This window comes from Serinus canaria, chromosome 21 (assembly GCF_022539315.1).
Source record: "Serinus canaria isolate serCan28SL12 chromosome 21, serCan2020, whole genome shotgun sequence".
Lineage (NCBI taxonomy): Eukaryota > Metazoa > Chordata > Aves > Passeriformes > Fringillidae > Serinus > Serinus canaria.
In genome coordinates, this window is record NC_066334.1 from 565,094 (window position 1) to 586,740 (window position 21,647).

The 21,647-nt window shown below is 55.1% G+C and overlaps 3 protein-coding genes across 3 annotated transcripts; all 3 read left to right on the forward strand.

Moving 5' to 3' along the window:
• The first annotated feature begins 9,042 nt into the window (after positions 1 to 9,042).
• C1QA (complement C1q A chain) lies at positions 9,043 to 11,169 on the forward strand. The gene is made up of 3 exons (XM_050982672.1): positions 9,043 to 9,197; positions 9,900 to 10,070; positions 10,189 to 11,169. The coding sequence occupies exons 1-3, from the start codon at positions 9,167 to 9,169 to the stop codon at positions 10,755 to 10,757; spliced, it is 771 nt and encodes a 256-aa protein (XP_050838629.1). The 5' UTR covers positions 9,043 to 9,166; the 3' UTR covers positions 10,758 to 11,169.
• Positions 11,170 to 12,169: 1,000 nt separating this feature from the next.
• On the forward strand, positions 12,170 to 14,300 carry C1QC (complement C1q C chain). The gene is made up of 3 exons (XM_009099383.4): positions 12,170 to 12,300; positions 12,928 to 13,117; positions 13,333 to 14,300. The coding sequence occupies exons 1-3, from the start codon at positions 12,250 to 12,252 to the stop codon at positions 13,887 to 13,889; spliced, it is 798 nt and encodes a 265-aa protein (XP_009097631.4). The 5' UTR covers positions 12,170 to 12,249; the 3' UTR covers positions 13,890 to 14,300.
• Positions 14,301 to 15,194: 894 nt separating this feature from the next.
• C1QB (complement C1q B chain) lies at positions 15,195 to 18,420 on the forward strand. The gene is made up of 3 exons (XM_009099384.4): positions 15,195 to 15,331; positions 17,243 to 17,402; positions 17,715 to 18,420. The coding sequence occupies exons 1-3, from the start codon at positions 15,221 to 15,223 to the stop codon at positions 18,275 to 18,277; spliced, it is 834 nt and encodes a 277-aa protein (XP_009097632.4). The 5' UTR covers positions 15,195 to 15,220; the 3' UTR covers positions 18,278 to 18,420.
• The last annotated feature ends 3,227 nt before the right edge of the window (positions 18,421 to 21,647 follow it).

The following is a 21,647-nucleotide window of genomic DNA, read 5'->3' on the forward strand; positions in this document are numbered from 1 at the left end:
CTTCTGGACATTTGGTGGGCTGATAGTTCTCCTTTGGGGAGTATTGGGGCTGCCCCACGGTAGTGTTTGAGCTCCTCCTCCGGCCATTGTCTCTTCCTGTGCCTTTGTGGATGTGCAAACAAGCTTTTATCACACGCTCTGGTCTCTAAATTGATAGTTATCTCTACCCTAATTCCCCCAAGAGATTTGGCAGAGATCCTCCAGCAGGCAGAGAGCAAGTCCAAGGTGCAGCCTCCAGGTTCAGACTCAGCAGCAGTTTTTTTGGCAATGCAGGAGGGTCCTTCCCCCCTTAACTCACATTTCCATGACCATCTGCACAGTTCCATGTAAGCATCTGATGGAAAGTCTTCCCTTAGCATCTCAGCACTGGGAAATGATCCTGGTGCCACCTCAAGTGCCATGGCACTGAATACTCTTTGTGCCCCCTGAGCTGTTCCAGCCCTGTAGAGATGTGGAGGGATCTTTACAGGGGTCTGAAGTGCAATTTCTTGCCCACTTTGCCCAGTTCTTCCCTCCAGTAGTTTGCAAAGCCTGTTTTCCACCAGCCCTGGCTATTGGCATGCTTTGCTGCAGTGGCTGCACACCCAAAACACAGAATTTATATTCAGGAGCGTTTTCCTGTCAAGAGCAACAATTGTCATTCATTCACATTCAAACACCTTCCAAAATGGTGCCCAGCCTGGATGTTGAGGCAGCAGGCAAAGGGACAGGTCCTTGTCCCTGTCCCCACTGTACAGGCAGGGGTGACAAGAAGGGTGACAGAGCCACCATCAATTACAGGGCCTGAGCAGAGGCTTCTGAGTATTTAAATCATTCATTAAGATTAATGAAATGCACTTAAGCAGTTTATTTAAGTGCATGTTTTGAACCTGAAACCTGGTCATTAATTAGTGAGGGAGACAATTTGAAAGGCTCAGTAAATCCCCTCTTGAGCCCTGGTGAGGCACATCCAGCTCCAAGTGTAGGATCCCCTGGGTAGAAGGGGATGCTACATCAGAGCAGTGTAGGAGACACTTGAGAACAAACACACATCCCAATACTATGGGCTTTTAGGGAATTAGGGATATTCATCCAGTTCAGAACTGAGAATGGGAGGCACAAGCTGTAATCTCCTTGTATCATTGTGGCAAATGAGAGGCTTCACTGGACTTCTCCAAGTAAATTAAATTGAAAAAATTCAGGCATTACTGGAAGGATTAGAGCACCTTAGAGATCCCACTGCCCAGCCCTGAATCCTCATCATGAAGGCTAATGCAACTAAATATGTCCCATTACAGGATGAATCTGACCTGAAAATAAAAACACAGTCTTTTTGTCACATGAAATGTCACATGAAGCCCAGCTGTAGGCTGCATGCATCACCTTGTGCTTGGCTTCATGCTGGAACCTCTGTGTCCAGCAGATCAGACCATGGAATCATAGAATTCCAGAATGGTTTGGGTTGGAAGGGATCTTAAAGCTCATCTAGTGCCCCACCTGCCATGGCAGGGACACCTTCCACTGGCCCAGGCTGCTCCAAACCCCATCTAACCTGGCCTTGGACACTCCCAGGGATCTGGGGACAGCCACAACTGCTCTGCCAGGGCCTGTCCACCCTCACAGGGAATAATTCCTTCCCAATATCCAGAGGACCAGGACTCACCATCCAGAGGTAGCCACCTTGCAGGATGCTCTGTGGTTCCCCACTCTGGTGACATACACAGGCCACAGGATCAGAGCTGTCTTCTGCCACCAGTGCAAACTTCCCTCAGGATCTGGAGAGTGGAGCTGTTTCAGGACTTTGGGCCACCCACTGGGGTATTTGGAAAAACAGTGTTCAGAGTGACCTTCCCCACAGTGCAATTAACCAGACACACTGGCAGTAACTTGCATCAATTACAGGGAAGTTAGTAATTAATTAGAAGCTGGGATTTTTCATATCCCTCATTGCAGCTCTGAAATTAAAAGTCCAGGTGAAGAATAACTCCAGGCCAGGGAGTCAGTGCTGGGGCTGCCACACAAGTGCCCCCACACAAAGAGTCTGGAGAGGCCTCTGAGGTGTTGATTGATTTGGTTCTGAGTTGGCAGCAAGGACATAGGTTTGACCTCTGCATGCAGAAGAGGATTTGGATGGGAGTGAATCCTGAGTGGCTCATACCACTGCAAGTGGAAGTGTCTGTCCAAGCTGGGAAGGTGCTGTGTCCTGGTGGGAAGCAGTGGAGGTGGCTGAGGAGGGTGAGCTCCTAGCAGAAGCAGAGATCTTGGGATGTGTCCATGCAGGGCAGGGAGCCGTGATGGAAGTGCCTCAGAGGATGTCAGAAGCGTGTGGGCCACCCCAGGATTGAGGACACAGGTACTGCTGCCCTCAGCTTGGGAGCAAAGCCAGAGAGCCACCAAAATCAGAGCTGCTGAAGGTCTGTGTTCATCAGACCGGGATCATCAAATCCTGGAATGGCTTAGATTGGAAGCAGCCTTAAAGACCACCTCCTTCCAACCCCCTGCCATGGGCTGAGACTCTCTCCACTCAAGGTGTGTGGCTTTCCGAGCACAGGAACGGGGGGGGCACCGTGGCCCCCAGCCTAATGCAGCCTGAACATCTCCCTGCCTTGGAAACATCCATCCCAGCTGTGCTAAGCACTGCTGGGGTATTCCCTGGGAAAGCTGAGTGCAAGGCTGGCTGATGGAGCCTGAGGCACATGCTGGGGCCCTGCTGGCCACGGGCATGTGGCCAGAGCCTTAGGATCAGCAATCAGCAGGGCAGACAGACAAGTGAGCCCAGGAGTTCCCATTGATCCGGCAGCCAAGGGCAGGTAGAGGGGAGCTGAGTTCCCAGAAAAGCCCCTGAGGAAAGTGAGCTTGAACAGAAATGAGGTGTAATTGGCTGCAGCCAGCACAGACCTCCAGCTGCCATGACCTAGTTAACACTGATGCTCACCTGCAGGAAACTGCCGCTGCATTTTCAAGGCCTGATGTCAGCGAAAGCAGGTCACAGCATGGAGATAAGTCTGGGAAGGCGGCATGATGCTCCAGCACTTTCCAGAACTGTCTGGGCACAGGGTGCAGGGAGGATCTGTGCTGGCCATCCCAGTGGGGAGGCACAACATTGCTTTAAACCAGTGCCTGATGGCTCCCAATCCTTTGGGATGAGCACATTGCTGACTGGTGGAGAGATTCCTGATGGTCTGACCATGGCCTAAAGGCCCCAAAGAGTCCAAACCCCACAGAACCAGAACCGAGGCAGCAAAACTCACAGCCCAGAGAGTGGCACCCTGTGCTTCCCCTCCAGTATGGCCATCACATGGGATTTGAAGGGAATCCATCATGTCCAGGATGTGTCTCAGAGCCTCATCTCCTGAATCCATAGCATAAAGCCAAGAGGGAAAGGCAGGACAAGAACTGTGATTTTGTTGTTTTTGCCTTGTAAAAATGGCACTTCAAGCTATTTTTTAAACCTTTAGGGGTGTTTAGGAGCTACCATGGACTCTCCTTAAGGGGTAAACAGGCTCAGGACGGACTCATTGCTGGAGTAGGGAAAGGGTTAGATTAGGGATCAGTGGACACCAGGCTGAATGGGAACAAAGCTCAGATGAGCTAAACTGCTGCACCAGGGAGAGTGTGGCCAATTCAAGGGAAATTGTTCATCCTTATGATCAGCAGTGGGGAGATCACCTCGCTGTCAGCCAGGGGAAGGGGAGGATGAGGTGGGAGCTGATCTCGGCTGCAGCTGGGTGGGAATAATTGCAAGGAAACAGAACCAAACACATCTGTGATGCCAAATTACATAACTAGGGATGGTGGGCACACAGGGGACCTTCAGAGATTTGGGATGGACATCAGGAAACATTTCTTCACCTGAGTGTGGTCCAGCTCTAAGACAGCTCACTGGAGCAGTGGCGATCTCTGTCCCTGGGGGGTTCCAGACTCACGCAGGCAAGGCCACATCCTCCCTAATCTAATGCTGGAATAGTCCTGCCATGAGCAGGGAGCTGGATTGGGGATCCCTGAGGTCCCTTCTGCTGCTCTTCTGGGATCCACAGCACACTGTCTGCTGGACATCACTGCTCTCTGGCAGGACTTGTTCCAGGTATACCCTGGCATGGAAGGGTACAAGCTCTTCTCCCCTGATGTTTCAAAGGTCCAGGTTGGCTCCCTGACCTCATCCCAGCTGTGCTCACTGCCTGCAGGAAGGCCTAGGGCAGTTTGATCCCTTACCTACCTGGTGTGATCTTTCTTACTGACCTTAGGGTGGACAGAATCTCATCCTGGATGCATCCATAACTTTTGGTGGAGGTGGGAAGATGCCAAACATGATCCCCCCCCATGGTGGCAATCAAATCAATATTCTATACTAGAGTCCTGAGGCACCCTGCAGCCTGTAGTCCTGTAAACACTTTCTCTGTGCTGGGCTCCTTAGAGACCATCGTGAGCAGCCGTTGGTCCCCAGCCAGGCCCTACCATTCCCAAAAGCCTTTTGCTTCCTCTGTTTGCTCTTCTCCCCTGGGGAAGGAGCCAGCCCTGCCAGGACAGCCCAGCTGTGCAGGGCAGGGACTCCTGCTGCTCACCCTGGGGCTCCTGGCATGTTGTCAGCACAGCTCAGGGCACGCTGCTCTGATACCATCTTATTTATGGCACATCCTTCCTGTCTTTTCCCTGCTATTATTGCCTGAAATGCTATAATTTAGATTCTGGCTGTGTTTGATTGCAAACTCCCCCAATCTACAAATTTCAGTGACAAGCACTAGAGTAGCTCATTTACATGCCAAAGTGATCAATCTGGAACTGCTTGTTACACCAGAGAATAAATAAATAACGGACACATTAAAGAATGGGGAACAATCAGCCAAATTAACCAATAGATGTCAAATAACGACAAGCCCTGACATCCTCAACAGGGAACAAGAGAGAGAGGGATGGGACTAGCTTTCCCAGAATTGCCCAGGGCTGCTCAGCACTCATCTATCTCCTCTCGTCCCACGAGCCAACAGAGATGTGCATCAGTGACAGGAGACAGCCAGCAAGGGCTGGAGCCTGAAATCCTGGCTCTTAAATGACATACCTGTGTTTCTTCCTCACACCCGCTCTGTGTGAGCATCCATCATAGGAATAACTCATCCCCTGGGACAGCAATTAAAAACATTTCAGACATGTGGCAGTGTGCCACATAGTGTCACACAGTGTGGCAAGTGGCTTTGCAGCCCAATTTTCACCTGACATCTCATGAAATCCTTCCAGGGCACCATCTTTCTGCACTAGTCCCTGTCAGGACGATGGATTTAGATGGGGGTCGGTCTCTTTCCCCAGGTAACAAGTGACAGGACAGGAGGAAATGTTCTCTAGTTGTGCCAGGGGAGGTTTAGGCTGGATATTAGGGAAAATTCCTTCACTGAAAGGGCTGTCAGGCACTGGCACAATTGCCCAGGGCAGTGGTGGTGTCACCATCCCTGGAGGAATTTAAGAGATATGGATGTGGCTCTTGGGGGCCTGGTTTAGTGATGGACCTGGCATTAACCTGGTGTATTAATATTTGGACTCCAAGATCTTAGAGGGCTTTTCCAAACTTTATGCTTCCATAATGCTCTGATTCTGTTTGGGACAGCCCAGCTCAACAGCTGCATCATCCATCTGCCTGGTTATTCAGGCACCATTAAGCCAGCAGTGGCTGCAGAAAGGCGGATGCTGTGAGCTGTCCTCACCTCCCAGCAGGTGCAGGTGGCTGACTGGGATGCTGGTGACTGGCAGCAGAGGGGTGTGTGCTACCTGCCAGCACTGCTGATCTCCATCATCACTGCCTCCCATTCAGGACAGGTAAGTGCCAGCTGCCTGATTTATCCTCCTCTGGCAACTCCTGCCTGTCAGTTCAGCACCCCAGGGATGCCCAGCAGGGAAGGCAGAGCAGCAGCATCTCTCTCTGTTGTCTGCTGTCAGCAACTCGCGTGTGCCTGCAGGCACTGGGGATGAGGGGAGGCTGTGCAGGGGTCACTTCCCTTCCACGCAGGGCTGGGGGGGCACTAACCCATCTTGCCTGGCACTCCCAGCTGGGAGGGCAGCCAGAGGAGAAGGAGCTGCCTCATGCTGAAAGAAGGAGGGGTGCTCGGGGTAAAAATCATCTGGAGCAGAGTTCCTGGGTGTGCAGCAGTGCCAAGAGGCCATAACAGGTGCCCTAAATCACGTGGATGCTCACCTGATTGCTCAGGTTCCCCGAGTACCAAGGCACCATCCTCTCTGGCGATGATTTTGTGACACTTGGGGCTCTATGGAGCATCTACATCACCTGGCTAGCCCAGGTAATCTCTGCATTAGGCCTGGCTCCATTCCGTGCTGTCTGGGGTCCCCTACATAGTGTCAGCCCCTGCTCCATGCTGGAGCCTGGCCGCGGTGCTGCGGGGGGCTCTGCTGAACCTGCCCCACAGGTAGAGCCCAGCAGGGCCGTACGGGCCCCGCACCTCCCGTCAGGGCCTGATAGCCACCGAGCAAACCCCGCTTGTCCCCCCGGTCCAAGGGAGCGCCAAACCGCCCCCAGCCTGGGGACAAGGGCTTTGGGGCCACTGTAGAAGATGGGTTATCCCGGCCCACGAGCGGCCGCGGGGTGCCGGGCAGAGGCGTCCCGGCGGACACTGCAGCCGGACAGACTGCGGGAGCCGCGGGGCCACTGGGGCCGTCCCGCCGCGCTGAGGGCGGGGCCGGCGGTGGCACCGCGCTGGCCGAGGCAGCAGCGCCATCTCGCGGTGCGTCCCCTCGCTGCGGGCCCGCCGCGCCCCCCGCTCCCGCCGGTGGGAGGGAACACCCTCAGGGTGCCGGGCCCGCCGCGCCCCCCGCTCCCGCCGGTGGGAGGGAACACCCTCAGGGTGCCGGGCCCGCCGCGCCTCCCGTTCCCGAGGGGAGCGCCCGCGGGGTGCCGGGCTGGGCTATCCCTGTGCGGGCAGCTGCGGCCTGCAGAAGCCTCCTCAATGGCGCCGTGCAGTGCTCGGGCTGGCTCCCTGCGGCCGGCAGCTCTGGAGCCATGGCTGTTGCTGTAAATGGTTCCCCATTGCCAGAGGGCAGGGTCATATGGGGTGTTGGGGACAAATCCTTCCCTCTGAGGGTGGAGAGGGCCTGGCACAGGTTACCCAGAGGAAGCTGTGACTGCCCCATCCCTGGAAATGTCCGAGGTCAGGTTGGACATGAAAAGTGTCCCTGCCCGTGTCAGGGGGTGGAACAAGATGAGCTTTAAAGTACCTTCCAACCCAAACCATTCTGGGATGTCACCTGCAGATTCAGAGGAGGAGGAGTTGATCAGATGATGGGAGAGGAAGGCTTGGCTTGACCACAGCAACTCTGAAAGTCAAGTGAGTGGGGCTAAACACTTCTCAGAAATCTCAAGGACCCTTCTCAGAGAAGCTGGAAACCCACAGCCAGGCCCTGTAACTGAGCATTTAAATGGGGTTAAGGGGACCACAGAAGACAAAGGACACAGAGCATGAGGACACAGCCATCAATCAATGCTGGATGAAATGATGGAGTGGTCCAATTTGGGCTGTATATTAAGAAAGGGCAATAGGACAGAAATACAATTACTGTCCAGAAACACCATTTGGCAGAGGTAGGTCCTTTCCAACTTACCTGTCATCTTGTCTTGACATGGTTACAGATAGGGGAACTCTGCTGATAAAATCACATTTCTTCTGGGTATCTGATTTATTATGGGGTAACATTTTGATTAAAAATGTGTAATATATTGCATGAAGCAGGCATCTAGTCAATGAATTAAAGACGAACTCAGTGTCAGGTGTCTGTTGGCAAGGGACTCTGGACTGAGTTTTGGTCATTGCCTTTTTCAGCTGTTTTGGAAATGATGCAACACCTCCCCTGGGAATGCAGGAAGCAAAGGGCGGAGGGGATAGGGGGTTTGTCAACCCCCCTGGACTTTGAAATCACCCTAATCCCAGGTCTGCTTACCATCCACCCTCCTTGGATATCCTCCCCTGAGCCCCTGCTCCAGGCCAGGGCAGCTGCCACAGGACTCCTGAAAGGACGCTCAAGGGGACATGGATGAGAAGGCCCCTCCTCACTGCCCACTGTGTCCCCCATGGGGGGTCCAGGGTGGTCCCCAGGGTCCCAAGGATGTTCACCTGATAGAGTCACTCTGGCACCTCCCATGCCCATGTGATGGGGTTTGGGGACGGGTGTCATTTGGGGGATCTTTTCCAGCAGAGCTGAATGTGCTCCCCTGGACTCATTCCCTGCATTCAGTGATAGGAGGTGCTGGTGTTTCATTTGGCAGATCTCGAGGGCACACACAGCTCCTGGGGTTGCCCAGATCTGGCTGGTGTGAGGCACAGCTACCCAAAGGGAACTGAAAGCATCATCAGTGCCAGACACCCTCATCTTTTCCCACTCTATTTTATTTTATCACCAGGTCCCCAAAGCACTGAAGTGAGGGCAGCAGGAAGGAGATCATTGGACCACAGACTATCCTGAGTTGGAAGAAACCCGCAGGGATCATCAGCTCCACTCCTGGCCCTGCACAGACACTCCAACAATCCCATCCTGTGTCTCAGAGCATTGACTAAACACTCCTGGAGTTATGGCAGCCTTGGGGCCATGACTGTTCCCTGGGGAGCCTGGGCAGTGCCCAACCACCCTCTAGGGGAAGAATCTTTCCCTAATATCCAACCAAAATCCTCGAGGCCCAGCTGAGCCACACAGGCACTGATGATCCTTTTGCTGGATCCTGCTCCATCCAAGTGCAGTACCAAGGTGGGCATCTGGAGGGGTCAGCACCCAGCAGCACCATGACAAAGTCACAAACACTCTGCCCATCACCCAGAGCAGAAGCCTCCAAGGGTGATCTCCTGCCCCGAGCATCCCTTGGGTGGCTGTGACACCTGGTACTCCCATCACCTGTCCCCTCCTGCCATCTCTGCAGCCTGCAGGCATCCTCCAGTCATGTTGCTTTGTGCCAAGTCACCACCAGCCCCTGCTGCTAGGCACCCAGTGGTGCTGCACTCTCCCTGACCAAGCTGTTTCCAGTAAAGCCAGAGTCAAGCATGGAAAGGGGAACAAGTTTCTCTCTCTTAGAGAGAAAGTGAAACTCAACACATCCTTTCTCCAACCCAGGCAAACTGCAGTGCATGCAAGTTCATCCTTCCCACCCCTCTCCTCTTCCTCCCTACTCCCAGAGAAGAGCTTCCAGCAAACAGAGCCGCTCATGCTGCCCTGTCTTCAGCCTCTGCACCAAGGTAATTCACCACAAACAGCTGGGGACAGTCTCCTCTTCTGCCACCACTTTCCAGTCCTTGCTCTCTCTCCTCCTTCGTTCTTCACTTCCCCCTCCACAAGGGTTTAAAGTAGAAAAACAGGGAGAAGATGATGCGGGGGAAAGAGGAATCTGCAGGAATCTGTCCTTGCTCTGTGTGATTGTGGACATTACTGAGCTCTGCAAACTTGTCTGAGGCTGAGAACCTCAGATTTTGGGATAGATCCATGTTCTCTCTCCCAGCTCTGCATGTTGGAGGTTTGGATACCATTTGCTCTTTTTCCCTTTCCTGTTTAGCACTGTTGTGTGTCTTTGCATCCTCTCCTCCCTTGTGCCCTCTATCCCATGGGGCCACTGCCCCACACAGCAGTGCTTCTCCCCCTAAACTGGAATAAACATCCTCTACAGGCATCTGAGGTGCCCCTACCCATGCCCAGGACAGGGAGGAAAGGGTTTGTGCCATGCTCCATGTCCTGGGCTTTCTAATCCTAGAGCTTCTCCATAGGCATGCTAGAGATTTTCAGTCCCATCAGTGATTTTGGATCACACAGCCTCAAAACCCTTTCCTGCATGTGGTGTCTGGTTATCCATACTGGACAATTCAGTAAATCTGTGGATGCATCTGATGAGGGCACCTGCATATCTGTGTGTTTGCCTCCATCCCCAATTCATCCCTGTTCTATAGGAAGCAGGATGCAACCTGGATTCTTGCTGGCAGCCAGCATCCTGGCAGCAGTGCTGGGCATGGCCCTGCTGGAGGACGGAGTGTGTAGGGCACCGGATGGCAAGAATGGCTCCCCTGGAGTCCCTGGCCGTGATGGGAGGCCAGGGCAGAAGGGTGACATGGGAGAGCCAGGTAAGAGGAAGCTGGGGATGTTGGGGGCCTGGGAGCCTCTTGGTCGGAGCATCCCAGGCTGTGGGAGTGGGAGATGCCAAATGTCCATGAACTCCTTCTCCTCCCCACTTCTCCACAGGGAGAGCAGCACTGGGCCCGAGCATCAAGGGACCCGAAGGGGATGCAGGCGAACCAGGATATCCTGGCCCACCAGGAATGCGTGGCCTACCTGGCCTACCAGGCCCTCCGGGGATGCCAGGGGTGCCAGGGCCACCAGGGCAGAAGGGGCAAGCTGGCAATGTTTTTGAGCACCCGCGTCCCGCCTTCTCCGCCTCCAGGCTGTCCCCGCCGTACGCAGGCACCACAGTGGTGTTTGACAGGATCATCACCAACCAGGAGAACTCCTACAGCCCCCAGACCGGGAAGTTCACCTGCCGCATTCCCGGGCTCTACTACTTCACCTTCCAGGTAGTGTCCAGTGGAGACCTGTGTCTGAGCATCACCAAGAACGGCCAGGGTGTGGTCAGCTTCTGCGACAGCAACAGCCGCGGCATCCTGCAGGTGAACTCAGGCAGCAGCGTGCTCAGCCTGGCCGAGGGTGACATCGTGTCCCTGACCACCAACCCTCTCCAGGGCAGCTCCATTTACAGCGGCTCTGAGGCTGACAGTGTCTTCAGCGGGTTCCTGGTGTCCCCAGAGACGGCCTGAGAGACTCCCACAGCATCGTGGGGTGTCTGCCTGCCTGGCTGCTCCCCTGTGGGTGTGTGGGATGCTTTAGTGCCACAGCGCATGGGGATGGTTCCAGACTGAGCATCCAGAAGTGTTCTGTGCTTCCCCAGTGTCACAACTGGCCAAGCTGTGGGGTCAACCCTGCAGCACTCACCTCCATGCTGAGCCTGCCTGCACTGTCCTGGAGGCTGTGGACTCTCATCCCTTTCTCCTCCTGGGCACTCAAGCTCCACTCCCAGTTGTCACCAGCTGTGGGTCTTTGCTCCTGAGTGGGAAATCACTGTCTGCTGTTGCTTCTGCTCCACTAACCACTGCAAAAGCCTTCCTGGCACTGGGACACATCCTGTCACAACCTCCCCATCAGTATAAATAAATGCTTCTTCTACCACTACTCCTTGGGTTTTCTTTTCTACTCATGCATCTTCCCCAAACCATCAATATCCTGGACCCCTTCCCAAGCTGCCAGGGGGAGAAGTGATTCCAGCTTGTCCCTGGCACTGCAAATGCAGAAGGACAGGGAGGAATGGAGCGTCCAATCAGAGCTGACACTTCCAGGGAGGAATAAGAAACATCTGGGATAGGGCTATGTGTGTCCTTCTCTGCTGAGCCCAAGGTAGCTGTCCTGCAGGTGAAAACGCAGGCAGCAGATCCTGTGCCTCACCCTCCTGGTCCCAAGTTGACACCCAGACTCTCCCAGGAAGGCAAAAGGCAGCTGTGTCCTCTGGCATTACAGCAAGGAGGGACCGGGACACTGGGACACAGATGGGGTTGTGAGGTGATGGTGGTGGAGCTGCCATCAGATACCATGCCCTGGAACTGCTCCTCAGGGGAGCTGCTCCACAAACACTGGCCACTCAAATATCTCCACTCCTGGAGCAATGAGGAGGAGGCTGGGTCACCTGCAAGGAGCAACACCCCAATGAGGGATCTTGGGGCCTCACCGAGTTCAGCACCCAGCAGAACCTGGTGGGGCATGGGGAAAAGTGCAGATCAGAAACTCTCAAAGGGAAACATTTTCCAGTCCTATTTAGGGGTGCAGCATCTTCCGTCAGAGCCAGGCAGTGACCTTGCAGCAGCCCCTCAGTGCCACAGGCATCTCCAGTCCCCTGGAGCTGGCCTGAGGCTCTGCTCCCTAGCTGCCCTTCTGCTCAGAAACAAGGGAAGTAAGAGGGAAAGCAGGGGATTTGGGGAGGGCTATTCCCTGCATTGGGGAGTTGTGCCACATCTCTTTGAGCTGTGTCCCACTCTTTCCTTCCAGCCCTTCCTGTTGCAGTGGCACCAATACAGGTTTCGCTGGAAAACAAGAAAGTGCTGTCTCAGCAGAAAGCCTCAGGCAGGAGGATGTGAAATTTGGCTGGGAACAGCTCAGGTTCTGTGTTCACAAGGGCCCTTTACCCTTTCCTAACTCTGTGACTTCCTCCATGAGGGTGTCAGGGAGCCGCGCCCACTGCGCTGTGCTGGCAGTGACCACATGCCCAGCAGGATCGGCTGCCTGGGATCCTTGCCCTGGTCCCCGCCAAAGGTAAGAGGTGCTGCAGGGTCCCTGTCTCGACGGTGGGACTGGGGGTCCAGCAGCATGGCACACTGATGGAGAGGGGGAGAATGAGAGGAGGATGTGGATGAGAGAGAAGGAGGAGGAGGAGGAAAGGACGGAGGCAGAAGCACTGACGGGCTGCGTGCGTATGGAGACAGGATTCACCAGCTGATGGAAGGATTGATACTGATGGACAGAGCCAGGACAGGCTGTTGCTGGAGGAGGAGGGAGATCAGCTGTGTGCAGGGAGTTCCAGCCTCGGTGCAGCATGGGGTGACAGTCTGTAGTGGTGTGTGCATCTCCAGGGTTTGAGGACCCTGGACTCAGAGGGCTTGGGGCTGGCCATGGGTACCTCAGACCTCATGGCACCATCCAGACTGAAAGTCCAACACACGCTGTGCCATCAGGGGCTGCCCTGGGGTTGGAGATGAGCCTGGGGCCCAGCTCCACATATCCACCTACCCACTGTCCTGTGGTGTGTATAGGTGGGACATTGAGGACACACACATACCATCCAGGTGTTCCTGGTGTATCCAGGTTCCTTTTCTCCATGTCCTGCAAGCCACCTGCTGTCCCCCCTCACTCCAGCACTTTCTTTCACTTTCCATGCTACAGAACACCAAAATGGAGAAGAAATTCTGGGAGCAGCTCTATCTGGCCCTCACCCTCCTCCTCCTGAATCTGGGCTCTGCTGTGACTGTAGAAGACCCTCACAGCTGCTATGGAGCTCCAGGCCTGCCAGGCGTGCCAGGTATACCAGGCAGGGATGGCCGGGATGGACTGAAGGGAGCCAAAGGGGAGCCAGGTGAGTGAGCAAAGAGGGAAACCACATGGGCTCTTGCAGGGGTGCACTGAGTCCTCGATGTCTGGTCTGCCTGGGTTTGCTGGATGTGGAGAGCATCCTCTGTAGTCAGGTGGAAGAGGCAACAGCACTCTCCTGCCTAAAGGAAGGGGCTGATAAGCCTTTCCCCACATCCTGCCATTGACACTGACTCCCTTTCACACCCCACCACCCCACAGGTATCCCAGCTTCTTCTACACAGCTAGGGCCCAAGGGCATGAAAGGGTCACCAGGCCCCCCTGGCCCTGCAGGCAAGCCTGGCCCCCCTGGGGCCCCTGGTCCAATGGGAATCCCTGGGGAGGCAGGCAGTGCTGGGCCCCCGGGACTGCCAGGCAGCTCCAAGCAGAAGCAGCAGTCAGCATTCTCAGTGACGAGGCAGACCAGCCAGTACCCCTTGAAGAACGTCCCCGTGGTTTTCAACAACATCATCACCAACACCAACCACGACTATGACACCACCACGGGCAAGTTCACCTGCAGGATCCCTGGGGTCTACTACTTCATCTTCCACAGCTCTCACACAGCCAACCTCTGCGTTGTCCTGCACAAAAACCAGAGGAGGATGGCCAGCTTCTGCGACCACAAGACCAACATGGTGCAGGTCAGCTCGGGGGGGACGCTGCTCCACCTGGCTGCTGCTGACGAGATCTGGCTGGAAGTGAACGACTACAATGGCATGGTGGGCATTGCCAACTCCGACAGCATCTTCTCAGGCTTCCTGCTCTTCCCAGACTAGAGGATCAGCAGAGCTCACCCCAGCACCCCAGCGTCTTTTACCCGCCCTGAACACACTGCTCGCTGCTGGGCTCTTCCTGATGCTCCCAGTTTCTCTTCAGGGAGGGCATCAAGCCCAGCAGCCAGACCCCTCACCTCAGTCTGGGGGCTGAGCCCTGGTAGCTACTGCACAGGGGGAACAGGAACATCTGCTACATCTGCACCCAGAGGGATGGTGCTGAGCTCCTGGTCCTGCTGGCACTGCCATGTGCATCCCCCCTGCTAACCCCACATCACCTCAAAGGTCTCCCTGTGTTTTTCTTCTCCCCACCTGGGCTGCCTCAGGTTCAGCCAGGTGTCCTGGCACAGGCTGCAGCAGCCCCTTTGCCATGACCTGGCTGTGGAAAGTGTCAATAAAACCTTCCCCAGTGCACCTGGTGTAGTGTGTTGTTTCCTCCCTGTGGTGTGCACAAATGTGCACGTGACATCTGGCCATCTGTGTGTCATCAGCATGTCCCCAAGGCTCATCAGCATGTCCCCAAGGCTCACCAGCATCAGAGACCACCACACCCCACCCACACCTGGCTTTGCATGGGCGTGGGACCCCTGGCTGGTGCAGGAACAGGATGGTTCCTGTGTCCCCACACAGCCTCTATCAAGAGGGCACCAAGACTCATCCAAGCAAGACCCTGATATTTCCTTTCCCTCCAAAGCTCTACAGGGGCACAGACTGCAAAGGAAACCCAAACACCATGGCTGGGGCATCCCTGGGGTCCCTACCAGGATGGGGCAGGGGAAGCTCTCTGGCTTTCCTGAGCCAAACCAAAGGAGCTCGTGGTTGTGGAGTATGCAGAGCCCACCAAAACCCTGCAGGGATTTCTCCTGGTGTCACACACTGAAGGGTGGAACAAGGCAGTCTCCTCTCCAAATGTCCTGTACTTCACTTCCACAAGGCAGTAGCCAAAGCAAGGAATGTTTTTCCCACAGGGTAAAATCACCTCCCATGCACAATATTCAGGAGGGTCAGGGACAGGGACTCAAGGTGATGGATGCTGAGACCCTGCAGCATCCCCTGGGCCTGCAGAGCTGGAAGCATGTGGAGCAGCCTGAGGAGTGCTGCCTGAGTGCATGCACATTTCTGCGGTTCTGATGGGTTACCTTAAACTCATCTGGAGAGTGTTGCTCATAGAAGGCACCCCTGAGCAGGACCCAGGGACCCTGCAGGGCAGAGTTGTGGCTGGAGGAGCTTGGGGTGCTATTTGGGGATGGCTTGTCCTGCTCAGCTGACAACAGCATTCATGGAGGATCTGAAACTGCCACAGAAAAAGGACAGGAGCTAAAGATAAAAAGGGGATGTGTCCCAGATCCTTTCACAATAACCCTTGCAGCAAACTTCTGCTTCTCCTCTCGGGCATTTCTGAGCAGGACTGGCCATCTCCCCACCTGATGAACAAGGAGCTCAAGGTAAGAGCAAGACTGAGCCCAAGGTTCCCCCCGCAGGCAGGAGCACATGGGGGACCCAACTGTGGCAGGGTGACAGTCACCTGCATTGCTGGCACTTCCCTGTGGCTTGGGGCAGGAGAGAAACTGGGGGTGGAGGTGCTGGGCTGGGGTGGTGGAAGTTCCTGATGGCACCCTGACCCATCCTGCTCCACCTGGAAGAAGGAAAACATAAAAGCAGAGATGGCAGAGTTACAGAAGGGTTATCAGGGACTGAAAGGTGCATCAGTCTGAAAGGTGCCCTGGGAGTGCTCTCCTCCCCTGAGAAGCTCTTGTCTTCTGATGGCTGGGAGCCTGTGGATCGGTCTTTGTTCCTGTGGCACCCAAATCAGAATGGCTGTGGCTGGAGGATCCAACTCACCAATCTTTTGTCCTGCTGGCACCAGAGCTTCAGCGCTGGGAAAATCCACCTGGGATGGGGGAGTGGTGTGTGGGGTGTTGTGATGTCCAGATCCAGCCCCCAAATGCCCAGTGCTTATCCACATGCGCCCACACCAGAATCTGGGGGAAGGAGTTGGGCAGGAAGGGCAGGAAGAAGGTAAGACCCCAGGCATGGAAGCACAGATAACTGTCCCAGTGAAGCTTGTTAGATACAGAAATGCCTCTGGCATTCAGCAGCTGCGTGACAGGTTGCAAGGGGAACCTGTGGGATGGAGGAAGGAGGTTTGGGGGCTCATTACCATCTTCAAGGACTGGCAGTGTCCCTTAGACATGCTGGTGGAAGGCAAGGCCTGTTCCCTTGCAGATGACAAAACTGCTCTGGTTGGGTAAGGATTTTACCCTGCAAATATGGTCCTGAGATGAGATGGGGAATTTCTCCTGCAAGGCAGAAGCATGGTCACATTGGACATTGCCGCGGTGCTGTGTCGAAAGCACTTCCCTCCCGTCCGAGCAGGGGGGGAAGGCGGCCGGGGCTAGCTCGGAGCACAGCAGCAGCTAGCAGCTAAGGGGGCACTACCCAGATCCGTCAGGGACGTCCGGGCTGCGCCTTCCTCGGCAGGACAGCAGCAACAGTATCGAAAAGAAGCGGCAAGGCGGAGAAGCTGAGAGAAAAGAGGGTCTTGACCCGCCCGGTGTAGCTCAGTGGTTTTAATGTATCATTTCTCCACCGCGTCCAGGCGGGAAAAGACACCACTGCATCGGGGCGGGAAAAGACAACACAAAAGGGGGAGAAGCAGTATATAAAGGGGTGTACAATAACCAATAGGGGGAAACTGAGGAGGGGAATTCAACATGACTGACAGGGGTGGCAACAAGTGGTACACGAACGAAGGAGGGGCTCAGGGCACCTGCCCAATCACCCCCTGTGGAAGGGAGAAGTTTCTGGAAGGATGGGGGGGTTTCAGGAGATGAACGGGGCTCTGGAGGAGGGGAAAGGGGCAGTTGCCAGGGGAACGGGGGTGGAGACAAGGGCTTGGCAGCGAGCCCAGACAGGGAGGATACCATTCGAGGGAAAGGGGGAACCAGGACTGAACCATCGAATTGGGTATAGGGTTGTAACCAGGGGAATCATCACAGAACAATACAAAACAGGGAAGATAACTCAATTGGGAACTGGACACACACCACAACAGGACATCAGATCTCTGAGATAACCTGTCCCAAATATTTATGTGGCTGAAGCTGTGGGCACTTGTAAGCTGGGGATTTAAGAATGACGAGAGACTACAAACTCTGCCTTGCCCAAGGGTTGTGGTTCTTTACTCCAGGGAGTGAGCAGGAGAGTGAATTTGGCTCAGCAGTAGGATGTTTTCCCTCCGTGATGGTATTACCCAGACTTGCTTGCAGTCACCATCTTTCAGAACAGCTCAGAGTGCCTTCCCCAGCCCTCCCACCACCCAGGAAAGCCTCTGACACCATTCCATGCTCCCACAGATGTGGATCATGTGGGCTATGCTGATCTGCCTGACTGGAGGGCAGCCTGCCAGTGCCACACTCTGCAGGACCTACGGCACCATCCCAGGCATCCCAGGGTTACCAGGACAGCCTGGCAGCGATGGCAAGGATGGGGAGAATGGCCCAAAGGGTGAGCAAGGTAAGGAAGAGGCTGCAGGTGGGTAAAACACTGTCTTGTGACAGCCAAGAGCAGAGAACGATAGTGCCAGGTACATGGTCCTGGGAAAGCAACCCATTTCCACTAGTTCTTTGAGGTCTTGTCAGGTGGGGATGATGGAGAACCCCAAGGAAACTGGGGAAGAAGGGGGAAGACAGCAAGGTGTGTCACACCTGCCTGTTGGGCAGAGTCTCCCCTGACCCACACCGAGGACAGGTTTCCTTGATTATGCTCCCTCTCTGCAGATAAATGGGGCTTGGCTGTGACCACAGTGACTTTCCTCCTCTTTCCTAGGACCCTCTGGCCACAGTGAAGAATGGAGAGGGGATCGGGGAGTCCCAGGAGCACCGGGACAGCCTGGGAAGGTTGGTCCCATTGGCATCCCAGGTATAATGGGCTTACCAGGTGGCAGAGGATTGCCTGGCCCCGTGGGAGAACCCGGCGACTACAAGGTCACCTTCAAGTCCGGGTTCTCTGCTGCCAGGAGCATCAGCTCCTTCCCCCGCCGGGAGCAGCCCATCCGCTTCGACCGCATCCTCACCAACGAGCAGGAGCACTACGAGAACCGCTACGGCCGCTTCACCTGCCGCGTGCCTGGCACCTACTACTTCACCTACCACGTCACGTCCCGGGGTAACCTGTGCCTCAACATCAAAAAGGGCCAGGGCAGGGGCGAGAGGGTGGTGACCTTCTGTGACTACGTGCATAACAGTTTCCAGGTCACCACGGGTGGTGTGGTCCTCAAGATGGCCATGAACGAGTCTGTCTGGCTGGAACCAACAGAGAAGAACTCCTTGGTGGGGCTGGAAGGGTCTGACAGCATCTTCTCTGGCTTCCTCATCTTCCCTGAGGCTTAGCCCACTGGAGATGTGTCTGTGGCCAATCTCTACTGTCCCTGAAGAGCTGAGGACTCCCCTGGAAACTCTTTGCTCCCAAATTGGTGCTTGAAGCACACTGCTGCCATTCTTGCATAATAAATGACAGCTCTTTGCACTATTGATCCCTTTCTGGATAGGATTTGCTTTTTTCCTCAGAAATAATTTTCACACAACCAGGGCACTGGTTCTTGCCCTCTTGGGTGCAGCCCAGGCTAATTAGCATCTCATTACTGCTGAGTAGAGCCACACAAGTCATGCAGCTCCTACTGCCGACCAGGCTGAGTATCTCTGTCCAGAGCCACCCAAAGTGTCCCAGCCCAGGGTTAGGAAAACATGGAGATGCAGAGCTCAGCCTTTAGCAAGGGGCAGGACAATGACATAGTGGGAAAATTGGGGCCACTGGGTACTGGTGGTAGGTAGGGAGATGCTGGAGATGGTGCTGTATTGGAGAGTCCTGGCAGTGGCAGGATCTGAGGACACCAACCTATATCAGACTTTTTTTCGGGTGGTGGTGGTGACAGAAATACCCACAGAAGATTGTCAAAGCTTGTGACAAGGCAGGGCAGGTCAGTGTGGGCCAAACAAATGGATGCCATGATGGGGGTGATGTGGAGGACACCCCCAGTACAGCTTCCAAAACCCAGCACAGAACTGTGTTCCATGTCCTGGAGCACAGTCAAGCCCTCCCAGCCTGCTCCTTATGAGTAGCAGAGCTGTGGACCCAGGATGAATTAAAGCTGAGGAGCCCAGGGACAGCCCTGGCCCCGGGGCAGGTAACAGCCTAGCACTGCACCCGTGTGGGTGGGCTGCATGCAGCCCCCAGCCCATCTCATGGGCCTGGACAGGGGCATTCAGGAATTTTTGTGAGAGTCTGGGACTTGAAAGGGTCTGGATGGAAAGGATGATGATAAAAGGTCTGAGAGACGTGACTGTGCTAGGGGCAGGATTTAATGGAGCGTCACCCCTGAGCTCTCCAGGTTTGTTGGTGAGTCCAGCCCCCCAGCTCTGGGCTGCTCAGGTGTCCCCGCCGCAGAGCAGGACAGTGACCGAGGCTGTTGCGACCCGCTCGGGGCTCCTGTCCAGGGCCATTTGCCGGCAGGTGGCGCTGGAGACTGGTTCAGCCCTCGCCTGGCAGCGGCAGCATCCGCGCTCCACCTCGTGGCTTTATCCTTCCTGCAGCAAAACCTGTGGCGTCTGTCCCGCGGGGTGCAGCCACGCGTCTCCCCAGGCTCTGCTGCTCTCAAAAGGTCTGAGCACAGGCGTTGGTGTTGTGTTCTGAAGTTCCCCTGTGCCAGAGCACTAGATGGCCCTTACAGCGCAGCCACCAAACCCACGGTGTTTCACAGCTGGAGATGCAGCATCACAAATAAAACCGAGCTGGACAAGGCAGGTGGGGGAAAAGAGGAGATGTTTGACACCCAAAAAAGGGCTGGTAGCATACACTGCCTGAGCCTCTTGAACCCTCAGCAGGTAGGAGACACTGTACCAAGGAACAGAGATACACTGGAGGCCAGGGCTGCCATTCCAAGAGCCCTGAAGGCTGGGAAATGAGCTGGCAGAAACCCACTGATATTTGATGGAGACAAATGCAAAGTTCTTCTGGCATGGGACAATCCCATGGCAGACAGGCACTGGCAGCAGAAACTCTGTAGGAAGGGACTTTGGATATTGTTAAACACCAAGGTGAAGCTTTCTTCCTTTCCAGGTAATGGATATAATAATTTTTGATTTTTGAAAAGGTGTAAGGACAACAGCTGGTTATTTTTAAAAGAGATGTCTGACCAGTATGAGCCAAAAGTGTTCTGAGGGCTTGGCTATGCCTGGGGAAAGTCAGAGGGCAGTGCAATACCAGCAGCTGTAAGTGCAGCTCACAGTGCTTACACAGCTGGGAAACAGGTGCAGAGGGAGCTGCTTCCCAAAGATGCAGAGGGAAATGCTGCCCACAGGTGCAGAGGTGCAGAGGGCATTGCTGCCCAGAGGTACAAAGGGCATCGTTTCCTCCCATGGGTCTCAGCCAGCACCCAACAATGCCACCTCTGGCAGTGGCCCCATGAGATGGCGGCTCCCCCGAGGCTGCCACTACACTTACACCCTCTGGGTATCCAAAATGGATCAGGAAAGGGGCTCAGAGGGTGCTGGAGCTGTTGTTGATCCATGCAACACCACCCTTCAGTTCTTCCCAGGCAGCTCAGGGTGGGCAGCACGTTTCTGACCCTGTAGGAAGCCCCAATGCCACAGCCTGCACCCCAGCTGAAGAGACCCCTTCCTCTCAAGCTGTTATAGCACTCACTGAGGCCAGAGACAGAATGTCCCTTGCCATGGCTCCCTGCACAGGAGCTGGCATTGCTTCCTCCTGTGTGCAGCAATCAGTCCCCATGCCAAGCCCCCTGTGCTGCTCAGAGCCACAGTGGGAAAGCCCAAAAGCAAAGGGTGGTTGGGTGCTGTGCTGGCAGTCCCACCTGTCCTGCCTGCTGTTCCCAGGAGCAGCAGGACCAACCTAGCCCTGCTCCTGAATCTCCTGCCCTGCTCTTCGGTCTGGGATGCATTATTCCATGGAAACAGGCAATCTTAGAACAACACAACTATTAACAGGAGAGCTGGAGAGAAACCTGGGTGGGGGGAGGCAGGTGCTGTGGGTGGTAAGGGTGGGTCAGGGCAGCACCACGGCCACTGGCACCCAGGAAAGGGCCAATTTGTATATTTAATTAATTCCTTCTCCATGGGTGCCTGAGCCCAGTGCTTCAACCTGGCATGGCTGCACCAGGAAATACACCTGCAGGATCTGTCCTCACGTAGGGTGGGCAGAGCTGACCTGGGGCTCTGGGCGCACTCCTGCTTGTTTTGTGTGTGCTCACTCGCCCCTGTGTGCACACTCCCCCTGTGCACACCCAGCCCTGTGTGATTCCCCCTGCCCCTGCACACTCCCTGTGCTCTGTGTGTGTTCCAACCTGTCCCCTGACACGTACATTCTGCTCCTTGTCATTCCCTTCGGGGTTTCTTTTCAAGGCAGCTGCAGTCCCTCCCCAGGGCCCAGTCACAGCCCTTCCCTCACCTCACCTTGGTGTCAGGCCACCCCCAAGGGCAGGACTGAGGCCGCCAGATTCCCAGCAGGTGCTGAAGCTGGGGCAGAAGGTGTTTCAAGGTGACTTCAGGAGTTTTAGGGATGCCAGTGTTTTGCCAAGAAGCTGTGGGGGAATTTGGTCTGTTGTATTGGAGGCCACTTGAGCGGGACAGGGAGGGAACCAAGGGAGTTAAAATCTTCCTGCTCCCAGGCACAGAGCAATAGGGACCAGCAAGAAAATCACATGGAGGTTTCTTCTGCATTATCTAACTGGGGGTTTGGAGGTTT

What these genes read in the sequence shown, in the direction of transcription:
- C1QA (XM_050982672.1), top strand. Translation starts at nt 9,167, where the DNA reads ATGCTGCCCTGTCTTCAGCCTCTGCACCAAG. An exon ending in TCTTCAGCCTCTGCACCAAG is followed by an intron (nt 9,198 to 9,899) that starts GTAATTCACCAC and finishes CCTGTTCTATAG; the next exon opens with GAAGCAGGATGCAACCTGGA. An exon ending in GGGTGACATGGGAGAGCCAG is followed by an intron (nt 10,071 to 10,188) that starts GTAAGAGGAAGC and finishes ACTTCTCCACAG; the next exon opens with GGAGAGCAGCACTGGGCCCG.
- C1QC (XM_009099383.4), top strand. Translation starts at nt 12,250, where the DNA reads ATGCCCAGCAGGATCGGCTGCCTGGGATCCTTGCCCTGGTCCCCGCCA. An exon ending in TGCCCTGGTCCCCGCCAAAG is followed by an intron (nt 12,301 to 12,927) that starts GTAAGAGGTGCT and finishes TCCATGCTACAG; the next exon opens with AACACCAAAATGGAGAAGAA. An exon ending in GGGAGCCAAAGGGGAGCCAG is followed by an intron (nt 13,118 to 13,332) that starts GTGAGTGAGCAA and finishes ACCACCCCACAG; the next exon opens with GTATCCCAGCTTCTTCTACA.
- C1QB (XM_009099384.4), top strand. Translation starts at nt 15,221, where the DNA reads ATGTGTCCCAGATCCTTTCACAATAACCCTTGCAGCAAACTTCTGCTT. An exon ending in TGATGAACAAGGAGCTCAAG is followed by an intron (nt 15,332 to 17,242) that starts GTAAGAGCAAGA and finishes ATGCTCCCACAG; the next exon opens with ATGTGGATCATGTGGGCTAT. An exon ending in TGGCCCAAAGGGTGAGCAAG is followed by an intron (nt 17,403 to 17,714) that starts GTAAGGAAGAGG and finishes CCTCTTTCCTAG; the next exon opens with GACCCTCTGGCCACAGTGAA.